The 18,853-nt window shown below is 49.1% G+C and overlaps 1 protein-coding gene across 1 annotated transcript in view; it reads left to right on the forward strand.

The window, feature by feature from the left end:
- LOC145543640 (epididymis-specific alpha-mannosidase-like) overlaps positions 1-18,853 on the forward strand; it is a 35,260-nt gene that overhangs the window by 6,039 nt on the left and 10,368 nt on the right. The window contains exons 4-11 of the mRNA XM_081585858.1: positions 9,373-9,545; positions 9,939-10,027; positions 10,644-10,821; positions 11,499-11,697; positions 12,563-12,753; positions 13,824-13,962; positions 16,621-16,754; positions 18,440-18,714. Of these exons, the coding sequence (XP_081441984.1) occupies positions 9,373-9,545; positions 9,939-10,027; positions 10,644-10,821; positions 11,499-11,697; positions 12,563-12,753; positions 13,824-13,962; positions 16,621-16,754; positions 18,440-18,714 (1,378 nt within the window). The remainder of the gene's footprint in view (positions 1-9,372; positions 9,546-9,938; positions 10,028-10,643; positions 10,822-11,498; positions 11,698-12,562; positions 12,754-13,823; positions 13,963-16,620; positions 16,755-18,439; positions 18,715-18,853) is intronic.

Genomic DNA, 18,853 nt, shown 5'->3' on the forward strand with positions numbered 1-18,853 from the left:
TATTTTTGAAATGATTTTATATTATAGGTTATTATGAGGTATTGACTATAGTTCCCTGTGTTGTACAGTATACCTTTGTTGTTTGTTGCATATCTATTTTTAAATTAAAAATCTAGCATTGTATTCATACTTAGTCAAACAAGTGGAATCAAAATGTCATACATTTTTTAGTTAGGCAGAAATTCATATTCTAAAATATGTAAGTATATGTTATGCATATTATTTATATATATATACATATACAAGAGCATTTCTACTACAGTTGAAGAAGGATTGAGAAAGAACAAAAAAAGAGATGAAGAAATTGGAAAACAAAAACTAAATGAAATGGGAGCACTGAATATTAAATAGAAAAAGTGAAACAAACTAGATAAAAGTAAAAGATCATCATGTAGTCCAGTTGTTTTTAACTACGGTGGTTCATTAGAAACATATCTGGAGCTCTGGAGGAAAAAAAGCAATACCTGGGCATTTGTATTTAAAAAAAATTCTAAGAAAATTCTGATATGTATCTGCATTTTAAAAAGTGATTACAGGTTTTTCTATTAAATGGTAGTTTTGGTGATATATAGAGTTCTATTATTTTTCTGTTGACCAATCATGACACAATGATATTGAGTAATAGTTACATAATCACAAAGGTGAAAGATTCTTATCAATTTTCACAATCAATAGCTAGACAAAAAATAAAAGATAATTACAATTACAAACGATTATGGGAACATGATTAACCTAACAATATAAAATAGGTACAAATTATTTGCGTGGGTTAAGCAGAGTGACCTGGTAAGTGGAAGTTGGTGCTTTTAATGCATTTACATTTGAGGTGATTATCAATATGTTTGATCCAATTGCCATTTTCTTAATTGTTTTGGGTTTATTTTCTGTAGATCTTTTTCATCCCTTGTGTTTCCTGCCTAGAAAAGTTCCTTTGGCATTTGCTGTAAAGCTGGTTTGGTGGTGCTGAATTCTCTTCACTTTTGCTTGTCTGGAAAGCTTCTGATTTCTCCATCAAATCTGAAGCAGAGTCTTGTTGGTAGAGTATTCTTGGTTGTAGTTTCTTCCCGTTTATCACTTTAAATGTATCATGCCATTCCCTTCTGACTTGCAGAGTTTGAGTTGAGAAATCAGCTGATAGCCTGATGGGAGTTCCCTGCTATGTTATTTGTCATTTTTCCCTTGTTGCTTTTAATATTTTATCTTTGTCTTTAATTTTTGTCAGTTTGATTACTAGGTATCTTGGTGTGCTCCTCTTTGGGTTTATCCTTCCTTGCACTCTCTCTAGTCTCCTTCCAGGACCTTCCTATAATGCAAATTTTGGTGCATTTAATGATGTCCCAGAGGCTTCTTAGGGACACCGTCATTTCTTTTCATTCCTTTTTCTATATTCTGCTCTATGGCAGTGATTTCCACCATCCTATCCTCCAGGTCATTTGTCCATTCTTCTGCCTCAGTTATTCTGCGATTGATTCCTTCTAGTGTATTATTCTGGAGAAGGCAGTGGCACCCCACTCCAGTACTCTTGCCTGGAGAATCCCAGGGACGGGGGAGCCTGGTGAGCTGCCGTCTATGGGGTCGCACAGAGTCGGACACGACTGAAGTGACTTAGCTGCCGCAGCAGTGTATCCTTCATCGCTGTTTGTTCTTTAGTTCTTCCAGGTCTTTGGAAAACATTTCTTGCCTCTTTATTGTTTTCCCAAGATCCCGCATCATCTTCACTATCATTATTCTGAATTTTTTTCTGGGAGGATGCCTATCTCCACTTTATTTAGTTGTTTTTCTGGGGTTTTATCTTGTCCCTTAGTCTGGGACATAACTTCCTGCCTTTTCATTCTGATTCACTTTCTGGAATGTGGTTTTTGTTCTAGCCACTGTGGAACTGCTGTTCTTCTTGCTTTTTCTGTCTGTCCTGTGATGGAAGAGGCTAAGAGGCTTGGGAAAGGTGCCTAATGGGAAGGACTGATGGTGGGAAAAACTGGTCTTGCTCCGGGGGGGCAGCACCTTGCTGAGTAAAGCTTTAACCCAATTATTTGCTGATGAGTGGGGTTGCACTCCCTCCCTGATAGTTGTTTGGCCTGAGGTGACCCAGATTTCCTGGGGATTCCCAGGCCCTTTGTTGGTTCCCCAGGCTTGGAACCATGACATGTGGTTGAGAACCTTCACAGAAGTGGGAAGGCTTCTTTGGTATTACTGTTCCCCAGTTTGTGGAGAACCTTACCCCACAGGGATGGCATTTCATTATATTGTGATTGTGCTCATCCTACAGGCTCAATATATAGCATTGTACAGGTGGTAGTTACAAAAACCATCCTCAAGAAAAAGAGATGCAATACAGAAAATAGTTGCCTGAGGAGGTCTTACAAATAGATTAGGAAAGAAGATAAGTGAAAGGCAAAGGAGAAATGGAAAGATATGCCCATCTGAATGCAGAGTTCATGGAAAGATATGTCCTTCTGAATGCAGAGTTCCAAAGTATAGCAAGGAGAGAGATATAAGAAAGATTTCTTAAGCAAAGAAATAGAGGAAAACAACAGAATCGGAAAGACTAGAGGTCTCTTCAAGAAAATTGGAGATACCAAGGGAGCATTTCATGCAAAAAGATGGGCACAGTAAAAGAAAGAAATGATAAGGAACTAACAGAAATATAGGAGATTAAAGAAGATGTGGCAAGAATACACAGAAGAACTGGAGAAAAAAGTCTTGATGACCTGGGTAACCACGATGGTGTGGTCACTCACCTAGAGCCAGACATCCTGAATTGTGAAGTCAAATGGGCCTTAGGAAGCATAGTATAAACAAAGCTAGTAGAGGTGATGGAATTCTGGCTGACCTATTTAAAATCCTAGAAGATGATGCTGTTAAAGTGCTGACTCAATAGACCAGCACATTTGGAAAATTCAGCAATGGCCACAAGACTGGAAAGGGTCAGCTTTCATCCCAATCCCAAAGAAGGGTAATGCCAAAGAAAGTTGAAACTACCATACAGTTGCTCTAATTTCACATGCTAGCAAGGTAACGCTCAAAATCCTTCAAGCTAGACTTCAATAGTACATGAACCAAGAACTTCCATGTATTTCACCTGGATTTAGAAAAGACAGAGGAACCAGGGATCAAATTGCCAACATCCATTGGATCATAGAAACAGAAAGAGAATTCCAGAAAAACATCTACATCTGCCTCGTGGATTACACTAAATCTTTTGACTGTGTGGATCATAGGAAACGAAAAACTCTTCAAGATATGGGAGTACCAGACCACCTTACCTGCCTCCTGAGAAACCTGTATGTAAGTCAAGAAGCAACCATTAGAACCAGACACGGAATAACAAACTGGTTCCAAATTGAGAAAGGAGTACACCAAGGCTGTATATTGATACCCTGCTTATTTCATTCATATGCAGAATGCATCATGCAAAATACCAGGCTGGATAAAGCACAAGCTGAAATCAAGATTGCAGGGAGAAATATCAATAACCTTGATACGCAGATGACACCACCCTTACGGCCGAAAGTGAAGAGGAACTAAAGAGCCTCTTGATGAAAATGAAAGAGGAGAGTGAAAAAGCTGGCCTAAAATTCAACATTCCAAAAATTAAGATCATGGCATTTAGTCCCACACTTAATGGCAAATAGATGGGGAAACAATGGAAAAGAGTGACAGATTATTTTCTTTGGCTCCAAAATCACTGCCGAAGGTGACTGCAACCGTGATTAAAAGACACTTGCTTCTTGGAATAAAAGCTATGACAAACCTAGACAGAGTATTGAAAATCAGAGACATCACATTGCCAACAAAAGTCCACATAGTCAAAGCTATGGTTTTTCCAGTAGTCGTGTACATCTGAGGGAATTAGATAAGGCTGAAGGCTGAAGAATTTGTGCTTTCAAACTGTGGCATTGGAGAAGACTCTTGCGAGTCCCTTGGACAGTAAGGAGATGAAACCAGCCAATCCTAAAGGAAATCAACCCTGAATGTTCTTTGGGAGGACTAACGCTGAAGGTGAAACTCCAATACTTTGGCCACCTGATGCAAAGAGCCAACTCATTGGAAAAGACCCTGATGCTGGGAAAGATTGAGGGCAAGAGGAGGAGGGCAACAGAGGATGTGATGTTGGACAGCATCACCAGCTCAATGGACATGAGTTTGAGCAAACTCTGGGAGACAGTGAAAGGCAGGGAAGCCTGATATGAGCAGTCCAAGGGAATGCAAAGAGTTGGACCCAACTCAGTATATGAAGGACAGCGACAACGCATCCTCTCAGTCACCTTGGCCTCTGCACTCTGGCCCCACCCTCAATTCCCTAGGCAGGTCGATCTTCACCTGGTCATTGTGCTCATTAGGAATCTGGTTCTGATGCAATGAAGGTGACTGAGTGACCGTGACTCAAGCAAGAGGGAAGGTTCTTCTCTTAGGGATGGGGCAACGGAGAGGGGAGTCTACACTGCAGGCTGTTCTGAGCCATCAGGGGGCTCTACTTCACAGAGTAATGATGTTTCTGGTTGCTGGTGTGTTTGCTATTCATCCCGTAGGGTGTCCTTGCCCTCCTCACATGGCCGAAGGTGTCTCACCCCTTTGAAATGTCATCTCATTTGGGGAAGGGGAGGGGAATGAAAGGAAGAGGGTAGTGCATCCTTGAGAAGGTGACCCAGAACTACTTTCATCACTTCTGGCCATGTCCAATGTTCAGAACCTCATCACATGGTCTGTCATCTATGGGAGGCTTGAGAATGCAGGCGCCAGGTAGAAGTTTATTACCCTGACCTAACTGGGTGGGGTGGGGGTCTTCCCTGGTGGCTCAAGGGTAAAGAATCCACCTACCAATGCAGGAGATGTGAGTTCCATCCCTGGGTTAGGAAGATCCCCTGGAGAAGATTCCACTTCAGTATTGTTATCTGTGAAATCCCATGGATAGAGGAACCTTGGCCAGCTAAAGCCTAGATGATAGCTTACTGTGAACGATATCAGATTGGTGATCTCCAAAGGCAAAGATTTACCCTCGGGACCAGGAACCAGTCTTGATCACTCAAGAGATTTTGTGTAGCAGAGTTTTATTAGAGTATGAAAAGGGACAGAGCAAGCTTCCTACATAGACATCATAAGGGGGATGGAGAGTGACTCCCTCACTAGTCTAAGCAAGGGAATTATGTACTTTTTAATTGGTTATTGCAATAAATCAAAAGAATGTCTCAAGGTTGTAAAAACCTTTCTAGAGTCACTCCCATAATATACATTTTAAGATAACATGATTAGTCAGAAGGTTTTCAGGAAGGAGAAACATGTCCTCAAGCAGGATACTTTATTGTTATATAATCCTTAGTAAGGAAATGTAAGGAAAATAATGTTTGTCCTTTCCTCTTCATTGAGAACTCCAGACCCCTATCTCCTCCTCGGGGACCCTGGACTTCTGAACAACCTGCCCAGGGATTGACTCTCTCGATCCCCCTTTTTCTTTTGGGAGAATTATGTTGCCAAGGGAAAGGGGCATCATTTTCATTCCATAACTACTTCCTGTTGTTGAGGGGAATTGTCGCTAAACTGTTGATGCAACATATTCTTCTCACCCTCATGTTGAGTGTCTCTGATCCAGGGAACCCAAGTAATAGTTGGAGAAGGTTGTGGCACTTGTATGAGCCTGAACAACCTTTTGTAACTTAAAAGCTTTCAGATCATTAGAAACAAACCCCATTTCACAGTTACCAATGTAAGGCAAAATAGCCATTAAACCATGTTAAAACATAATCAAAATTAAAAGTTACATTATGTACACAGTTAAGGTACAATATGTTATATCAGTCCTTCTTAGAATTGTTTGATGTCATCAGATCAAGAAGAGTTGAAGAAAGTCTTTTCCTTGAAGTGGAGAAACTCACCATGGGAAGCCTTCAATTGATGAGGAGGTTGAAAAGTTGAAAGCTGAGTCACATAGTTAATTTCAAGCCTTCAGGATCTATGACAATACCTGTGCACAAAACCAGCCTGTCATAGAGACAGGTCCTTCTTAGGGGCAGTTTGAGCCCTTATTAAAGCTATGGGGAGAACTTTAAACCAACTGTCTTGTGTTTCCTGAGTTAGCCTACACAGATGCCGCTTAATAATGACATTAGCCTTTCCAACTTTTTCTGAAGATTGGGGTCTCCAGGAACAGTTTAAGTGATATTCTACTCCTAGAGCTTTTGACACACCTTGAGTTATGCAGCTTTAAAGATGGAGCCATTGTCACTCTGAATTTTAGAGTTTAAAATCCCACTAATATCATGAGAAGTCAGTACAGTAAGATTTTGTCCATTAATAAGCTTAGGAGCTTTAGGCATTAGCAAAACAATAGCATAAATTATCCTTAAGCAATGTAGCCATAGACTTTTTTTCAGTAACAAACAAACTAAACTCTGATCCTGTGGGTAAGCTCAAAGCGGGAGCCTGCCAGAGAGCGGTTTGAAGAGTCTTAGAAGCCTTTTGAGTTTCTGGGGACCAAACCAGCTTGTTGGTTTGGGCCTGCTGAGTCTCAGTTATACGTTTATATAAAGGCCAGGCAAGTTCTGCATAACCCAGAATCCAAATGCGGCAGTAGCCTGTGATTCCTAAAAATCCTCTCTTGTCCTAAAGTCATAGGTAGGGGATGACTTAATATAGGTTTAACTCTAAAAAGTATCCTTCAAATCAGTGACTGAAAAATATTTTACTCCTTCGGCAATTGTAGACAATAAAGTATGAGGATTAGGCACTTATTATTTGTAGATCTTGGACAAGTCTCCATTTATCATTTGATGTTTTTTTACACCCCAGATAGGAGTGTTGTATGGACTGGTACAGGGAATTAACAGTCTTTGTTCCTTTACATTTTTAATGATTGGCTTTAACCTTTCTTAACTTTGGGTTTTGGTGGGCACTGTTTTTATGTGGGAATAGGTGAGGGTCTTTGAGCTTGATAAACACAGGAACAGCATTGCTCAACACACAGTTTTTCCATCAGCCCACACTTTAGGATTTACATTTCGTTCAACTAATGGGAGAGAAAGAGAAGGCTCCATATTCTTGAAAACAGAGGCCTGGACCTTGCTCAGTATATCCCTCCCCAGAAGGGGTGAAGGAGACTTCAGCAAGATGAGAAACGTGTGAGAAAACAGCACAGGGTCCCAGTTACAGCTTAAAGGATGACTGAACTAATAGCATATGACTCGTCCTGACAGTACCATTGCAGTAATGGATTGGGAGGAAAGCGGACCAAGGTCTTCAGTGAGCACAGAAAAATTTTCCTCAGTGTCCAAAAGAAATTGACTGATTGGCCCTTCACAGTTATTAATACCTGGGGTTCCTCAGATGTAATTAAAATGGGAGCTTGTGTGGGGACCCAAGGCACCTTCAGTCCTGATTATCTTGAGTCTGAGCCCTGGGGCCTACACCTCAGAAGGAAGTTTCTTTTCCAGTATGTTCCTTTGCAGACCAGACATGGAGCCGAGGGCAGCTTAGATGCCTGAGGACAATCCTACTTTAGATGCCCCTCCTTCCACAGTAATAGCAAGTCCATCCCTTTTTACCTGGGTCTCTCTTGGCATTTTTCTCAGGCTGTTTCAGAGCAGGTCTAACAGCCTTTGTTGGGGCATCAGTCTTTTGACTGGTTCTTTTTTCCTATTTTCCTCGTCATCCTCTCTACCATAACATACGTCTGAGACAGCTGCAACAGTTTTTCTAAAGACTGATTTGGTCCAAACGCCTGTTTTAGTAACTAATGGCAGATATCTGGAGCTGATTGAGTGAGGAATCTATCTTTTAAGATCATTTCTCCATCTGAACTTTCAGGGTCAACATCAGTAAACTTGTAGAGAGCCTCCCATAATTATCTAGGAATTTACCAGGAGTTTCCTTCTCTCCCTGTTCTATGTCAGCCAACTTAGCATATTTAAAAGTCAGTGCACACTCGCTTGAGTCCTGCAAGAATACATCCAGCAAAGGGAGTCTGTTATGGGAACTGCTTGGCTCCAAGTAGGGAGGAGGGCTATTTCATGTTCCCACTTTCTCCTTACCTTAAGCCTTTCATCTCCAAAAGTGGTAGCTTCCCCCAAAACTCAAGCTCTTGAGTCAGGAGTCAGCGTCTCTCCCAAGACATGTATTACATCTCGCCAAGTAAGGTCATAAGGTAAAGTTAGTCCCGTAAAGCCTTCCATGTACCTTTTGGATCCTCTAAATATTCCATTGAGACTGAGGCAACCCCTCCTAGAAGGGTGCCCTGATTCTCTGCCTGTTCATTTGGGAGCCCCAGATACAGGGGGCTGTAAGAGAAAAGGAGGGAGCTGTCGGTTTCACATCCAAACCTGCACCCTTAGGACACAAGTCTGGAATGTCTCGCAGAGAGATAAAGAGCAACACATATGGCACTTCTACCCAATTCTCTTGTTTTCTTTGGAACTGATCTAGCTGTGAAACAGTATCATAGTGAAGAAACTCTTCAACTGGCCAGGATTCCCCTTCTTCCAGAGGATACCATGACCCCTCAGTGTCACAGAAGAAGATCAGGCATGCCATCTTAACCTCTGGGGATGAAACTAGTCCCAGCATTTTTTAAAAAATACATTTTAAAGGAGTGATTCTGGAAGTGCTCCCTCCCATCTGTAAGAGAATAAAAAAAAATGGCATCCACAGCCATGGCTTTTTTCCACCGGAAGTGTCCTTCCCTGCTCTAGATGAGGGTGTACACAGACTCTCCACCAAAGCTTTCCTTCCCTGGTAGGACTTAGTCTGTCCCTTACCAATGCAAGCATCTTACTCGTCCCTCTCGGTTCTACCACCGAGGCGGGGTGGACATGCACAAGGGGTAGACCTGATAGCACCTCAGACTGATTTAGTTCCATACCACCAAAATCTTTGTTTGATTGGCCCTTTTCTCTGATGCCACCCGGGGTAGAGCAGAGTAGTTTTCCCAGAATGTTTCCCAAGCTAGGTCTCCTAGGGGAAGCATCCACCTTTCATGCGCCTGTGGGCATTCCTGTGTACAGTCCTGATCGCAGTAGAAGCAGTGAGTCATAAAGGGACAAACAACAACCAAGATAACCCTTCTGAGTGTAACCAGGCCAGTATATGTATAGCCGAAGAGGTGGTGGGGGGTTGGCCAGAGAGCAGATTATATTGGGGGAAAACCCTCGGGGAATTTGAATCGACGGCGTATCAAATATGGGACTTTTTGAAGTCACCTTGATTCCTGCCTCTATGGGGTGGCTTATAAATCATGAATAAAGATGTGAATAGACCGTTTATTCTGGGAAGAAGTCCTAATATTACCATCTATTTCACAAGACCCTCCTTGCCTATTAGATGGCATCCCAGCCCTGGAGAAGGGCACAGGGCCCTGAGGGAGTGATGAAACTTTTCTCTTTGCAGAAGGACATGGGTTTATCTATGAAACTTTTGGGGTCCGGCCGCAGTTCTCCTGGCAGGTGGACCCATTTGGTGCATCCGCCACGACCCCCACCCTCTTTGCCCTGGCGGGCTTCAATGCCCACGTCATCTCCAGGATCGACTACGACCTGAAGGAGGTCATGCAGGATCACCGGGTGAGTGGTGAGAGGCATCCACTCATCCACGTTCTCACCATCAGAGCTTAAAAAAGCTGCTGTACCTTCAGTGGTGGTGATGAGCTTCCTGTGTCTGGCGGCATTCAAGCCGAGTGTGAGACAGCCTGGCTGGCAGACCCTGGCAGAGAGTTCTGCCCTGAGGAGGGTCAGATAAAAGTGCAGGCAGGCACTGTCTGGAGGGCCAATTCCTCCACCACTGTGGCTTTGGGAGGGCACGGGCAATCTTGAGGAGGGGACAGCAGAGGGAGATCTTACGATGAACCACTGAGAGAAGCAGGTGCAGGCAGCTAGGAGACTCAGGTGGGGTCTGCGGAGGGGAGCCGGCAGCCTTGTCACCCCTGGGCCCTCACTCCGTTCCCTCCGGGTTTGCAGGAGCTGCAGTTCGTGTGGCGAGGGTCCAGATCCCTGTCGGCACAGCAGGAAATCTTCACACATGTCCTGGACCAGTACAGCTACTGCTCGTGAGCACCTGCCTCGGGCCAGTCCCTGTCCCAGCACCCTCCCTGGACCACCTTAGCCACACCCCTCATGGCCACCCCTGAAGGCACGCACTGAGCACCCATCTTACAGAAAGAACAACTGAGGCCTGGACACCCAGCCAAGGTCCCGCGATAGCAGCCATGGGGCAGCTGGAGTGGCTCAGGCAATTGAGTCAAGACTTCCGAGTTCTGGCACCAGCCCTCCTGTGGGCTGTGTGGTGGGGGGCCTTGAGTCCAGTCCCCTCTGCCCTCTGTGCCTGGGAGGCCGTGGGTGGAGGCTGAGCCCCCATGAGCAGGGGAGGTGGGATGAAGCAGCAGCTGGGAGAAGAGCCGGGGGGACTCACTAGCAGGTACTGGGTGCCCTGCAGAGTCAGGGTGAGGTGCCCAAGTGCCCACAGGACTGATGTGGAGGCATCTTCTGTCCACACAGCTCTTGTCTGCCCACCAGCACCCCGTCCGCCCACTGATAGGAGACAGAGGCCCCGAGCAGGGTCTGCAGGCACAGGTGCTCTGGCCTCACTGAGCTCTGCCGGCCTCCTAGACCTCAGGCTGCTGCCCTTCTCAGGGCTGGGCCCCCTAACACTCCTCTCTCCCTCAGTGAGGGATTTAACTGGGATGGCGAACCAGTCTTCCCAGGTCCACCCACAGATGGCCTGTACCCCAACGTGGAAATGCCTGTCACTGAGGACAGCATCCCAGTTTATTCCAGTTCCATGAAGACCAATGTGTTGGCTCGAGCCACCTGGTTCCGGACACCGCACATCCTCTGGCCCTGGGTGAGTTGGGGCCCAGGCCCTGGTTCCTCAGCTCTGTGAAGGGACTGCGTTCACGTGTCCCACCCCAGCGCCTGGGTCCACCCAGGACTCTGTGTCCATCTCCAACCATTCCAGTGTCCATCCAGGCAGTGGGCCTTCCCAACCCTGGCTCAGCCCTCCTTCCCTGCACCCCGAGTCCTCACCCAGTCTACCAGCTCCTCTCCGACCCTGGATCACCCCCACAACCTCCGCCTCCAAGGCAGCCCCTCCCCCACACAGGCTCCAGCTCCTCCCCAGCTCTCCCCTCCTTTCCCCTTCTCAGTGCTGGAAGCAGAGGCCTGGGCCTGAATCCTGGCTCCCTACTCAGGGGCTGTGAGACTTGGACCCTCTGAGCCTCACTTTTCTCATCTGTGAAATGGGGATGATGACAGGACCTGCTCCATAGGCTGGATTTGAGGTCAAGTGGGAAAGACACCCCCAGGGGACAGTGCCTGACACCCAGTCACCATTGTTGTCACAGCCAAACTGGACGCAGCACCTCCTGTACTCCCAGAGGCGAGAGCTAGTCAGCCCCATGGGTGGCTTCAGTGTCCACCGTGGGGAGGGGGGCAGTCGTGCAGATGAAGAGATGCTATCCCTCTGCAGGCTGGGCTCTGCACCCAGAAGGGCTGGGCATTTCTTCTGTCCCCCGGCTGCAGGGATGTGACAGGCAGTTCTTCAACGCCTCGCTGCAATTCGGCAACATGGACATTTTAATGGAATACGTCAATAGTCATGCATTGGAGTTAGATTTCTCAATGGAGTATGCCACGCTAGGCGACTACTTCCAGGCTGTGCACTCTGACCAAGTTGCCTGGCAGGTCCGAGACCACCGCGACTTCCTGCCCTATTCCTCGGGTAGGAGCCTCTGGGGGTGGGGGGGATTCAGGGCCAGGGAGATGTCACCAAAGCAGTGATAGGTGGTTTCCCAGGCTGCTCAGCTGCACTGGTGGAGCCCACAGGGCCACTGGGTCACAGACAGCCCTACCTTACCCGCCTGCCTAATGCGGATCGCCCAGGGTGGAGACAGATATAGGCGGGCCCAGTGCTGTCCACTCTTCCTACACCAGTTACTTTTCTTCACAAGAGAGGCTTGAGTGATGTCCAGAGGCAGCCTTGGTTTCCAGTGGGGCACTGGCGGGGGTTGGTAATGCCCCTTGGGGACTTCGTCATGCCATGAGCTTTGTGTTCAAGGTGAGGAGAGTGGTTTCAGGGATCTCAGCTCCCTGTGGCCCTGCCAGTCTGCCCCCATGGGCAACCAGAGGGACCCGCTGGAAGGCATGCCTCTCCAGACCCTGATTTTCCTCAGAGGCACACAGAGGGGGCCAGCACTCCAGCCCTTCCATTCTGGTCCTGGCCTCCTGGCCCTCATCCCTCTACCTCTTCCTCTGAAGTCCTCCAGGGCCCTTCCCCACAGGCCATCCCAGGGGCCCAGGTGCACACTGGAATTCTTGTCGTCGTCACAGTCCTTCAGCACTCGGGCCTCTCCAGGCCTGCCCCAGCCCAGCCTGACCCTGTCAGCTGCCCAGGCCTTCCAGGGATCTCGTACCATTGCTGACCTGGCTGGACCAGGAACACTGAGATCATCCCCCTGGCCTAGGCTGTGTCCCTGGGGACCCAGGCAACTCCATCTCTGACCTCATCTCCCTCAGCATTTCCCAGGGGGTGCTCAGGGGCCTCTAAAGGCAGGCCCTCCCACAGACTCCTGGCCTTTTGCTCCTAGACATGCATCATGCCTGGACTGGATTCTATGCCTCCCGAAGTGGGCTCAAGGTGCTGGCGAGGCAAGCCAGCGCTCTGCTGTACGCCGGGGAGTCCATGTTCACACGCTACGTGCTGTTGACTCCCCACCAGTTCCTGGACCCGGCCTGGGGCCTGCAGCAGCTCCAGCAGCTCCGCTGGGTGGTCTCCGAGGTAACACAATGCCTCCCAGAGACAGGACAGGATTGGACCCTCCTGGGCTGTGTGCTCCCCTACCCTTCGGCCAGCACAGCTCCCTGTCCTTGGTCACTACAGGTCCCTTTTACAGATGAGAACACTGAGGTCGCCTTTGGTCACAAGACCAGGCATGTTGAAGCTGCCCCAAGGCTAGGACCATGGCCTGCCAGGGTCCAGCTGTGGTTCAGTAAGATTTAAAGCCAGACTGTCCCAGAGCAGAAAGGGCAAAGTGGAGTGGCATTGGTGTCTAACAATCCTGGCTGGATTCAAATCTCAGCTCAGCTCTATGAGCTCAGGATTTCCCTCTCTGAGCTCTAATTTCCTCCTTGAAAAATGAGAACTACGTGCTCACTCAAGACATTGATGGGACAGTTGAATGTGATAATACACATATGCTGGTGGGCTCTGCGGCCAACACAAAGGAAGATGTTCATAAATCTGCATCTTACTTTTTCCCCACTGTGCAGAAGGGAAAACTGAGACCCAAGATCTCCTATAAATTGTCTCCTCTCCAGTCAGAAATGAGCCATATGGCCCAGGACATTCCTAGTCACTAAGGGAATTGCTGGCAGGACCAGTCATTGTGTGGGCGGTGAGGGGATTGACTTTAGCATCCATCAGAGCCGGTGGACACATGGCCTCACCCCACGGGACTCAAGTTTCCCTTCTGGGAAGAGGAGGTCATGCACCCTACATGGTGCGGTCAAGTACAAGGCCATGTGCGGGGCTTGTCTGGAGCAGGTTATCGGCACTTCTGGGATGACTGGGTCATGGAGGGAAGCTGGGGAGGGTCCTTTCTGGAGTCTGTTTTCTGTCCAGGCTCAGGGACCCAGTTATGTGTTTTCCCAAGGTCAACAACACTTGGGCAAGGTCATCAGCCTCTCTGACCTCAGTTTCCTCTTCTGTAAAGTGGGAGAAACCCCCAGCTTCTCCAGCAGCACCTGCTGAGAGGGAAGGGGAGTCAGGGCCCAGGGGGTGTCAGGACAGCAGGTGCTGAGCAGAGGCCGGCCTGAGCCCACTCTTGTCCTGCTCCTGTGGGCGCCCAGGTCCAGCACCACGACGCCATCACCGGGACTCATGCCCTCAAGGTGGGTGACATGTTTGTGGAGCACCTGAGTGCCGGCATGCAAGGGGTGCACAAGCTGATGGCCTCCATCACCCAGGACAGGTCTCCAGCCCACTCAGGTGAGCGAGGCCCCTGGGGGCACAGCGGGCTATGGCAGGTGTCTGCCCTGATCTGAGAAGAGAGCCTGAGGGTCAGGGAGGGGCCGGGACACCTGAACTTCAAACTCGAGTCCCGTCCAGGGGAGGGTCTCATTTCAGCGTGAGCTGGGCAGGTGCCTTCACGTCACTGAGCCATTTCCTCTCTGTGATTCAGCAAAGGCTGATATGCCAACTAGTTCAGTTCAGTCGCTCAGTCGTGTCCGACTCTTTGCGACCCCATGAATCGCAGCACGCCAGGCCTCTCTGTCCATCACCAGCTCCCAGAGTCTACACAAACCCATGTCCATCGAGTTGGTGATGCCATCCAACCATCTCATCCTCTGTCGTCCCCTTCTCCTCCTGCCCCCAATCCCACCCAGCATTAGGGTCTTTTCCAATGAGTCAACTCTTTGCATGAGGTGGCCAAAGTATTGGAGTTTCAGCTTCAACATCAGTCCTTCCAATGAACACCCAGGATTGATCTCCTTTTGGATGGACTGGTTGGATCTCCTTGCAGCCCAAGGGACTCTCAAGAGTCTTCTCCAACACACCACAGTTCAAAAGCATCAATTCTGCGGCACTCAGCTTTCTCCACCGTCCAACTCTCACATCCATACGTGACCACTGGAAAAACCATAGCCTTGACTAGACAGACCTTTGTTGGCAAAGTAATGTCTCTGCTTTTAAATATGCTATCTAGGTTGGCCATAACCTTCCTGTTTTAATTTCATGGCTGCAATCACGATCAGCAGTGATTTTGGAGCCCAAAAAAATAAAGTTTGACACTGTTTCCACTGTTTCCCCATCTATTTCCCATGAAGTGATGGGAACAGATGCCATGATCTTAGTTTTCTGAATGTTGAGCTTTAAGCCAACTTTTTCACTCTCCTCTTTCACTTTCATCAAGAGGCTCTTTAGTTCTTCTTCACTTTCTGCCATAAGGGTGGTGTCATCTGCATACCTGAGGTTATTGATATTTCTCCCAGCAATCTTGATTTCAGCTTGTGTTTCTTCCAGCCCAGTGTTTCTCATGATGTACTCTGCATATAAGTTAAATAAGCAGAGTGACAATATACAGCCTTGACGTATTCCTTTTCCTATTTGGAACCAGTCTGTTCTTCCATGTCCAGTTCTGTTGCTTCCTGACCTGCACACAGGTTTCTCAAGAGACAGGTCAGATGGTCTGGTATTCCCATCTCTTTCAGAATTTTCCACAGTTTATTGTGATCCACACAGTCAAAGGCTTTGGCATAGTCATTAAAGCAGAAATAGATGTTTTTCTGGAACTCTCTTGCTTTTTCGATGATCCAGTGGATGTTGGCAATTTGATCTCTGGTTCCTCTGCCTTTTCTAAAACCAGCTTGAACATCTGGAAGTTCACGGTTTACGTATTGCCAACTAGAGGCAGGAATAAATGCTAATGCAGTCTGGATGTTGCCAAGCACACTGCTTGCACAATTTAGTGTAACACCTCACATCTCTGAAAAGCTGGAAGTGTTACTGTCCTCACTTCATAGCTGAGGACACACATGGAACAGAGAGGTCGTGGAGCTGCCCAGGGTCACAAAGGTAGGAATGGTACCCATACCCCTGTGCTGCCCAGCTCTGTAGACAGGATGCAGGTGTTCTTTAGACTTTGCCAGTTTCACAGTTGGAGAATGACTGGTCACTCCATTTGCCTGGAGCTGACGGGCTTCACCCCTGCACATCCTGGGTCATCAGAGACAGGCGTTCTCCCTGCAGGAGAATGTGGCCCGCCCACCTTCCCAGGGTCCACACTCACCCTCTGTCACTGTGCTCTCCCTGCTCTGCCCCTCCCCTCCCCTGCCCAGCTCTGCCCTCCAATCTGTGTCTGTGTACAGTCCATCCTACCTTCAGACTCTGTAAGGGCCCTGGGGATCAGGAGGGCAGCAGGCTGGAATCCTGTCCACAGGGACTGGGGTCGGGAGGGGATGACGGTCACAGAAAGGGAGGTAGAACTGGGTCCTTCCAGTGTCTGGTGAGGTCAGCCATTCCCGTGAGCTCATAGGGGCAGCTCCCCAAGCAAGGGGCAGGTGGAGAGCCCAGAAAGGCATCCAGCCATGGGAGCTTCCCCGGGCAGAGGCCGGGGACTGGACAGTGTGTGCAGTGTTCAGGGATCTGGGAGTCATCGGACATGGTCATAGATGGTCACTTGGGGTGGTGGGTAGAACAGAAAGAGAATCCAGGTTCATACCAAAGAGGCCTCCAGCGCTGAGCTTGGTGATTGACCTTGACCCTCCAAGCTCCAGAGAATTGTCTGTAGATTGCCAAGCGCTTAAGCTTTGGAGCCAGGCCTTAGGACATGGGGTCACCTTGGACACCTAACCCTTCACTCTGGTCCTCAGTCTTCTCACCAGTAAAGTGGGCTAACAAGGAGAGATGAGTGAGGAGCTCAAGGACCCTCATCTTTAGGGGCATGCTAGCCCACACCCCTGGGAACCAGGACCCAGCTTGAACAGATGAGGAGGGGGTTGGACGTCTGAGCCCATGTGTCTGCTTGTCCTTCCCCTTGGACTCTGCAGGGCCAGTCTCACCTGCCTCAGTTTCTCTTGTTCTGAGGGGCACCAGGGGTGAGGGGTGGGTCAGGTGGCAGCAGTAGAGCCTGTTCTCTGTGCGCAGGCCTGGAGCCTGGGGGACACTTTGCGGTGGTCTACAACCCGCTGGCCTGGACGATCACCACCATCATCACCCTGACTGTGGACTTCCCCAAAGTCAGCATCACAGATGAGTCAGGCCGCCCTGTGCCTGCACAGGTAAAGGGGACATCGTGTCTAAGGTGCACGCCCTGTTGCAGCCCCTGCTCTGCGCTGGGTCCCCAGAAGTGGGGCATCTGAAGGGAACATGTGACACGCTGCCCTCACTGTGAGGACAGTGTCATAGGGGTGAATCACCATCAGGGTCAGTGGATCCACCCAGGGGACTGACCCTGCCGTATGCGTATCTGAGTTGACCAGAATCTGCCTGTAATGCAGAGCCACAAGAAACACGGGTTTGACACCTGGTCAGGAATATCCACTGCATGAGCGCATGGTAACCCACGCCAGTATTCTTGACTGGAGAATCCCATGGGCAGAGAGCCTGGTGGGCTACAGTCAATGGGGTCACAAAGAGTCAGACGACACTGAGCTGACTTGGTGTATATGTATATATAACCCTGTATAAGTTTCCACTTCTCATGGGGACGCCAGCAATAGTCCTCATTGTGCATCTTTATGGAGGTGCTGTTAGGGCAGGCCCCAGCTATGATGCCCGCATCCTGTGTGGTCCCTCCTCATCTCCTTCCCAGACCTGGAGCTAGACTTGAGTATAGAGGTGACCCTACTGTTACCACGCCAGCCCTTTCTTGGGGGAGATGGACTGAGTAATGCCATCAGTCAGCCATTCAGCAAACACTGCTGAAAGCCTGTGCTGGGCTTGGTCCCAGATGAGTGCTCATCCCTGGACTCGGGAGCCAGCCTGGGATTCAAGGAGCAGACACAGAAATGGACAATTAAGGCATGGGGTAATGACCAGGAAGCCAGGGCAGTGGCCCTTAGGTGAGACAGAGGAGAAATATTCCTCTATGTCATGGCTGGGGGAGGTGAGGGTGTTGGGTGGAGTAGACCCAACACAGAACATCCCCCTTCCCCACCCAAAGGCACCACCCATCGAGCCGAAATGCTCTTAAATACTACTGAACACCTAGTATGTGCCAGGTGTTACTCTAGGCACTGGAGAAACTTTAACAACCAAGTAGACAAAAGCCCCTGCACTCAGGTGGCTCCTATTCCAGTGGGGGATCCAGGCAAGAAGAAAATAAGAAAGTATAGGAGTGACAGATGACAATTGCGGTGGAGGAAATCCTTCAGGACTGGTTTGGGGTGTGGGGTGGGGATGGGTATCTGCTTTAGTTCAGAGGAAGGCTGGGCTGGAGGCTGTGAGGAGCCACGTGGGTTTGCTCATAGCCCCCCAAACCCTCCCACAAGAACCAGAAGTGACACTTGTCCCTAGAGAGTGAAGAACCTCCCGCACGGACCCAGTGTCCTCATCCAACTCCCTTCCCTGAATCAGATGACGTGGAGATAGAGAAAGGCCTGCAGGCTGACCTGGAAACCTCCCTCCTCGGGGAAACTGGAGTATTAAGAGACAAGGGAGCCCCCTCTAAAGTGGCCGAGGGAAGAGTGTGAGCAGTTTCAGAGGCAGGAACAGGAGGGAGTGTGGGAGGAGGGCAGGTGGTTTGCAGCCCCAGTAGAGGAGGAAGTGGGGAGAAGAGATTGGACCCAGCTGAGCGGGGAGGATGCAGGAGGGGAACCCAGCTCAGCCCAGTGTTCGATGACCTAGCTGTCTCCATGCCAAGCAAGCACTCCATCCACCAGGTATGTAAGCCCAGGGATTCCAAGGAGACTGAGGTCTTCCTTCCCTGACATCCATCATTCATCCTGTCCTTTGGGTCTTGCAGATCCAGCGCTCGAAGGAGATGCCCTCTGCCTATGACCTGCATGTGCTGACCACGATCCCAGGGCTCGGTTACCGACACTACAGCATCCGGCCCGGCAGGAGTTCCCAGGAGGACATTGGGGAGCCTGAGCCCTTTGTGGCCAAAACCACGCAGTATGGAGGCCGACTCAGGAGACGTGGAGGGCAGGTGGGCGGGAGCCTGGTGCCTGTGGTGAATGACTGCTACTTCGTGTTCCTGGACCTGGACACCAACCTGATGCACAGCATCTGGGAGAGGTGAGGTGCAGTCATTGCTGCCTCTGAGGCCAGGAGGACCCTGGGACCTGGGCACATAATGCCCCACCTGGATCTCTATTTCCTCAGCTGCAGGGCGAGGGTGTGATGGTGGCGAAGCTCCCTGCAGGGCATCGAGCTC

This window comes from Giraffa tippelskirchi, chromosome 1, assembly GCF_054371585.1.
Source record: "Giraffa tippelskirchi isolate mGirTip1 chromosome 1, T2T-mGirTip1v1.2.pri, whole genome shotgun sequence".
NCBI lineage: Eukaryota > Metazoa > Chordata > Mammalia > Artiodactyla > Giraffidae > Giraffa > Giraffa tippelskirchi.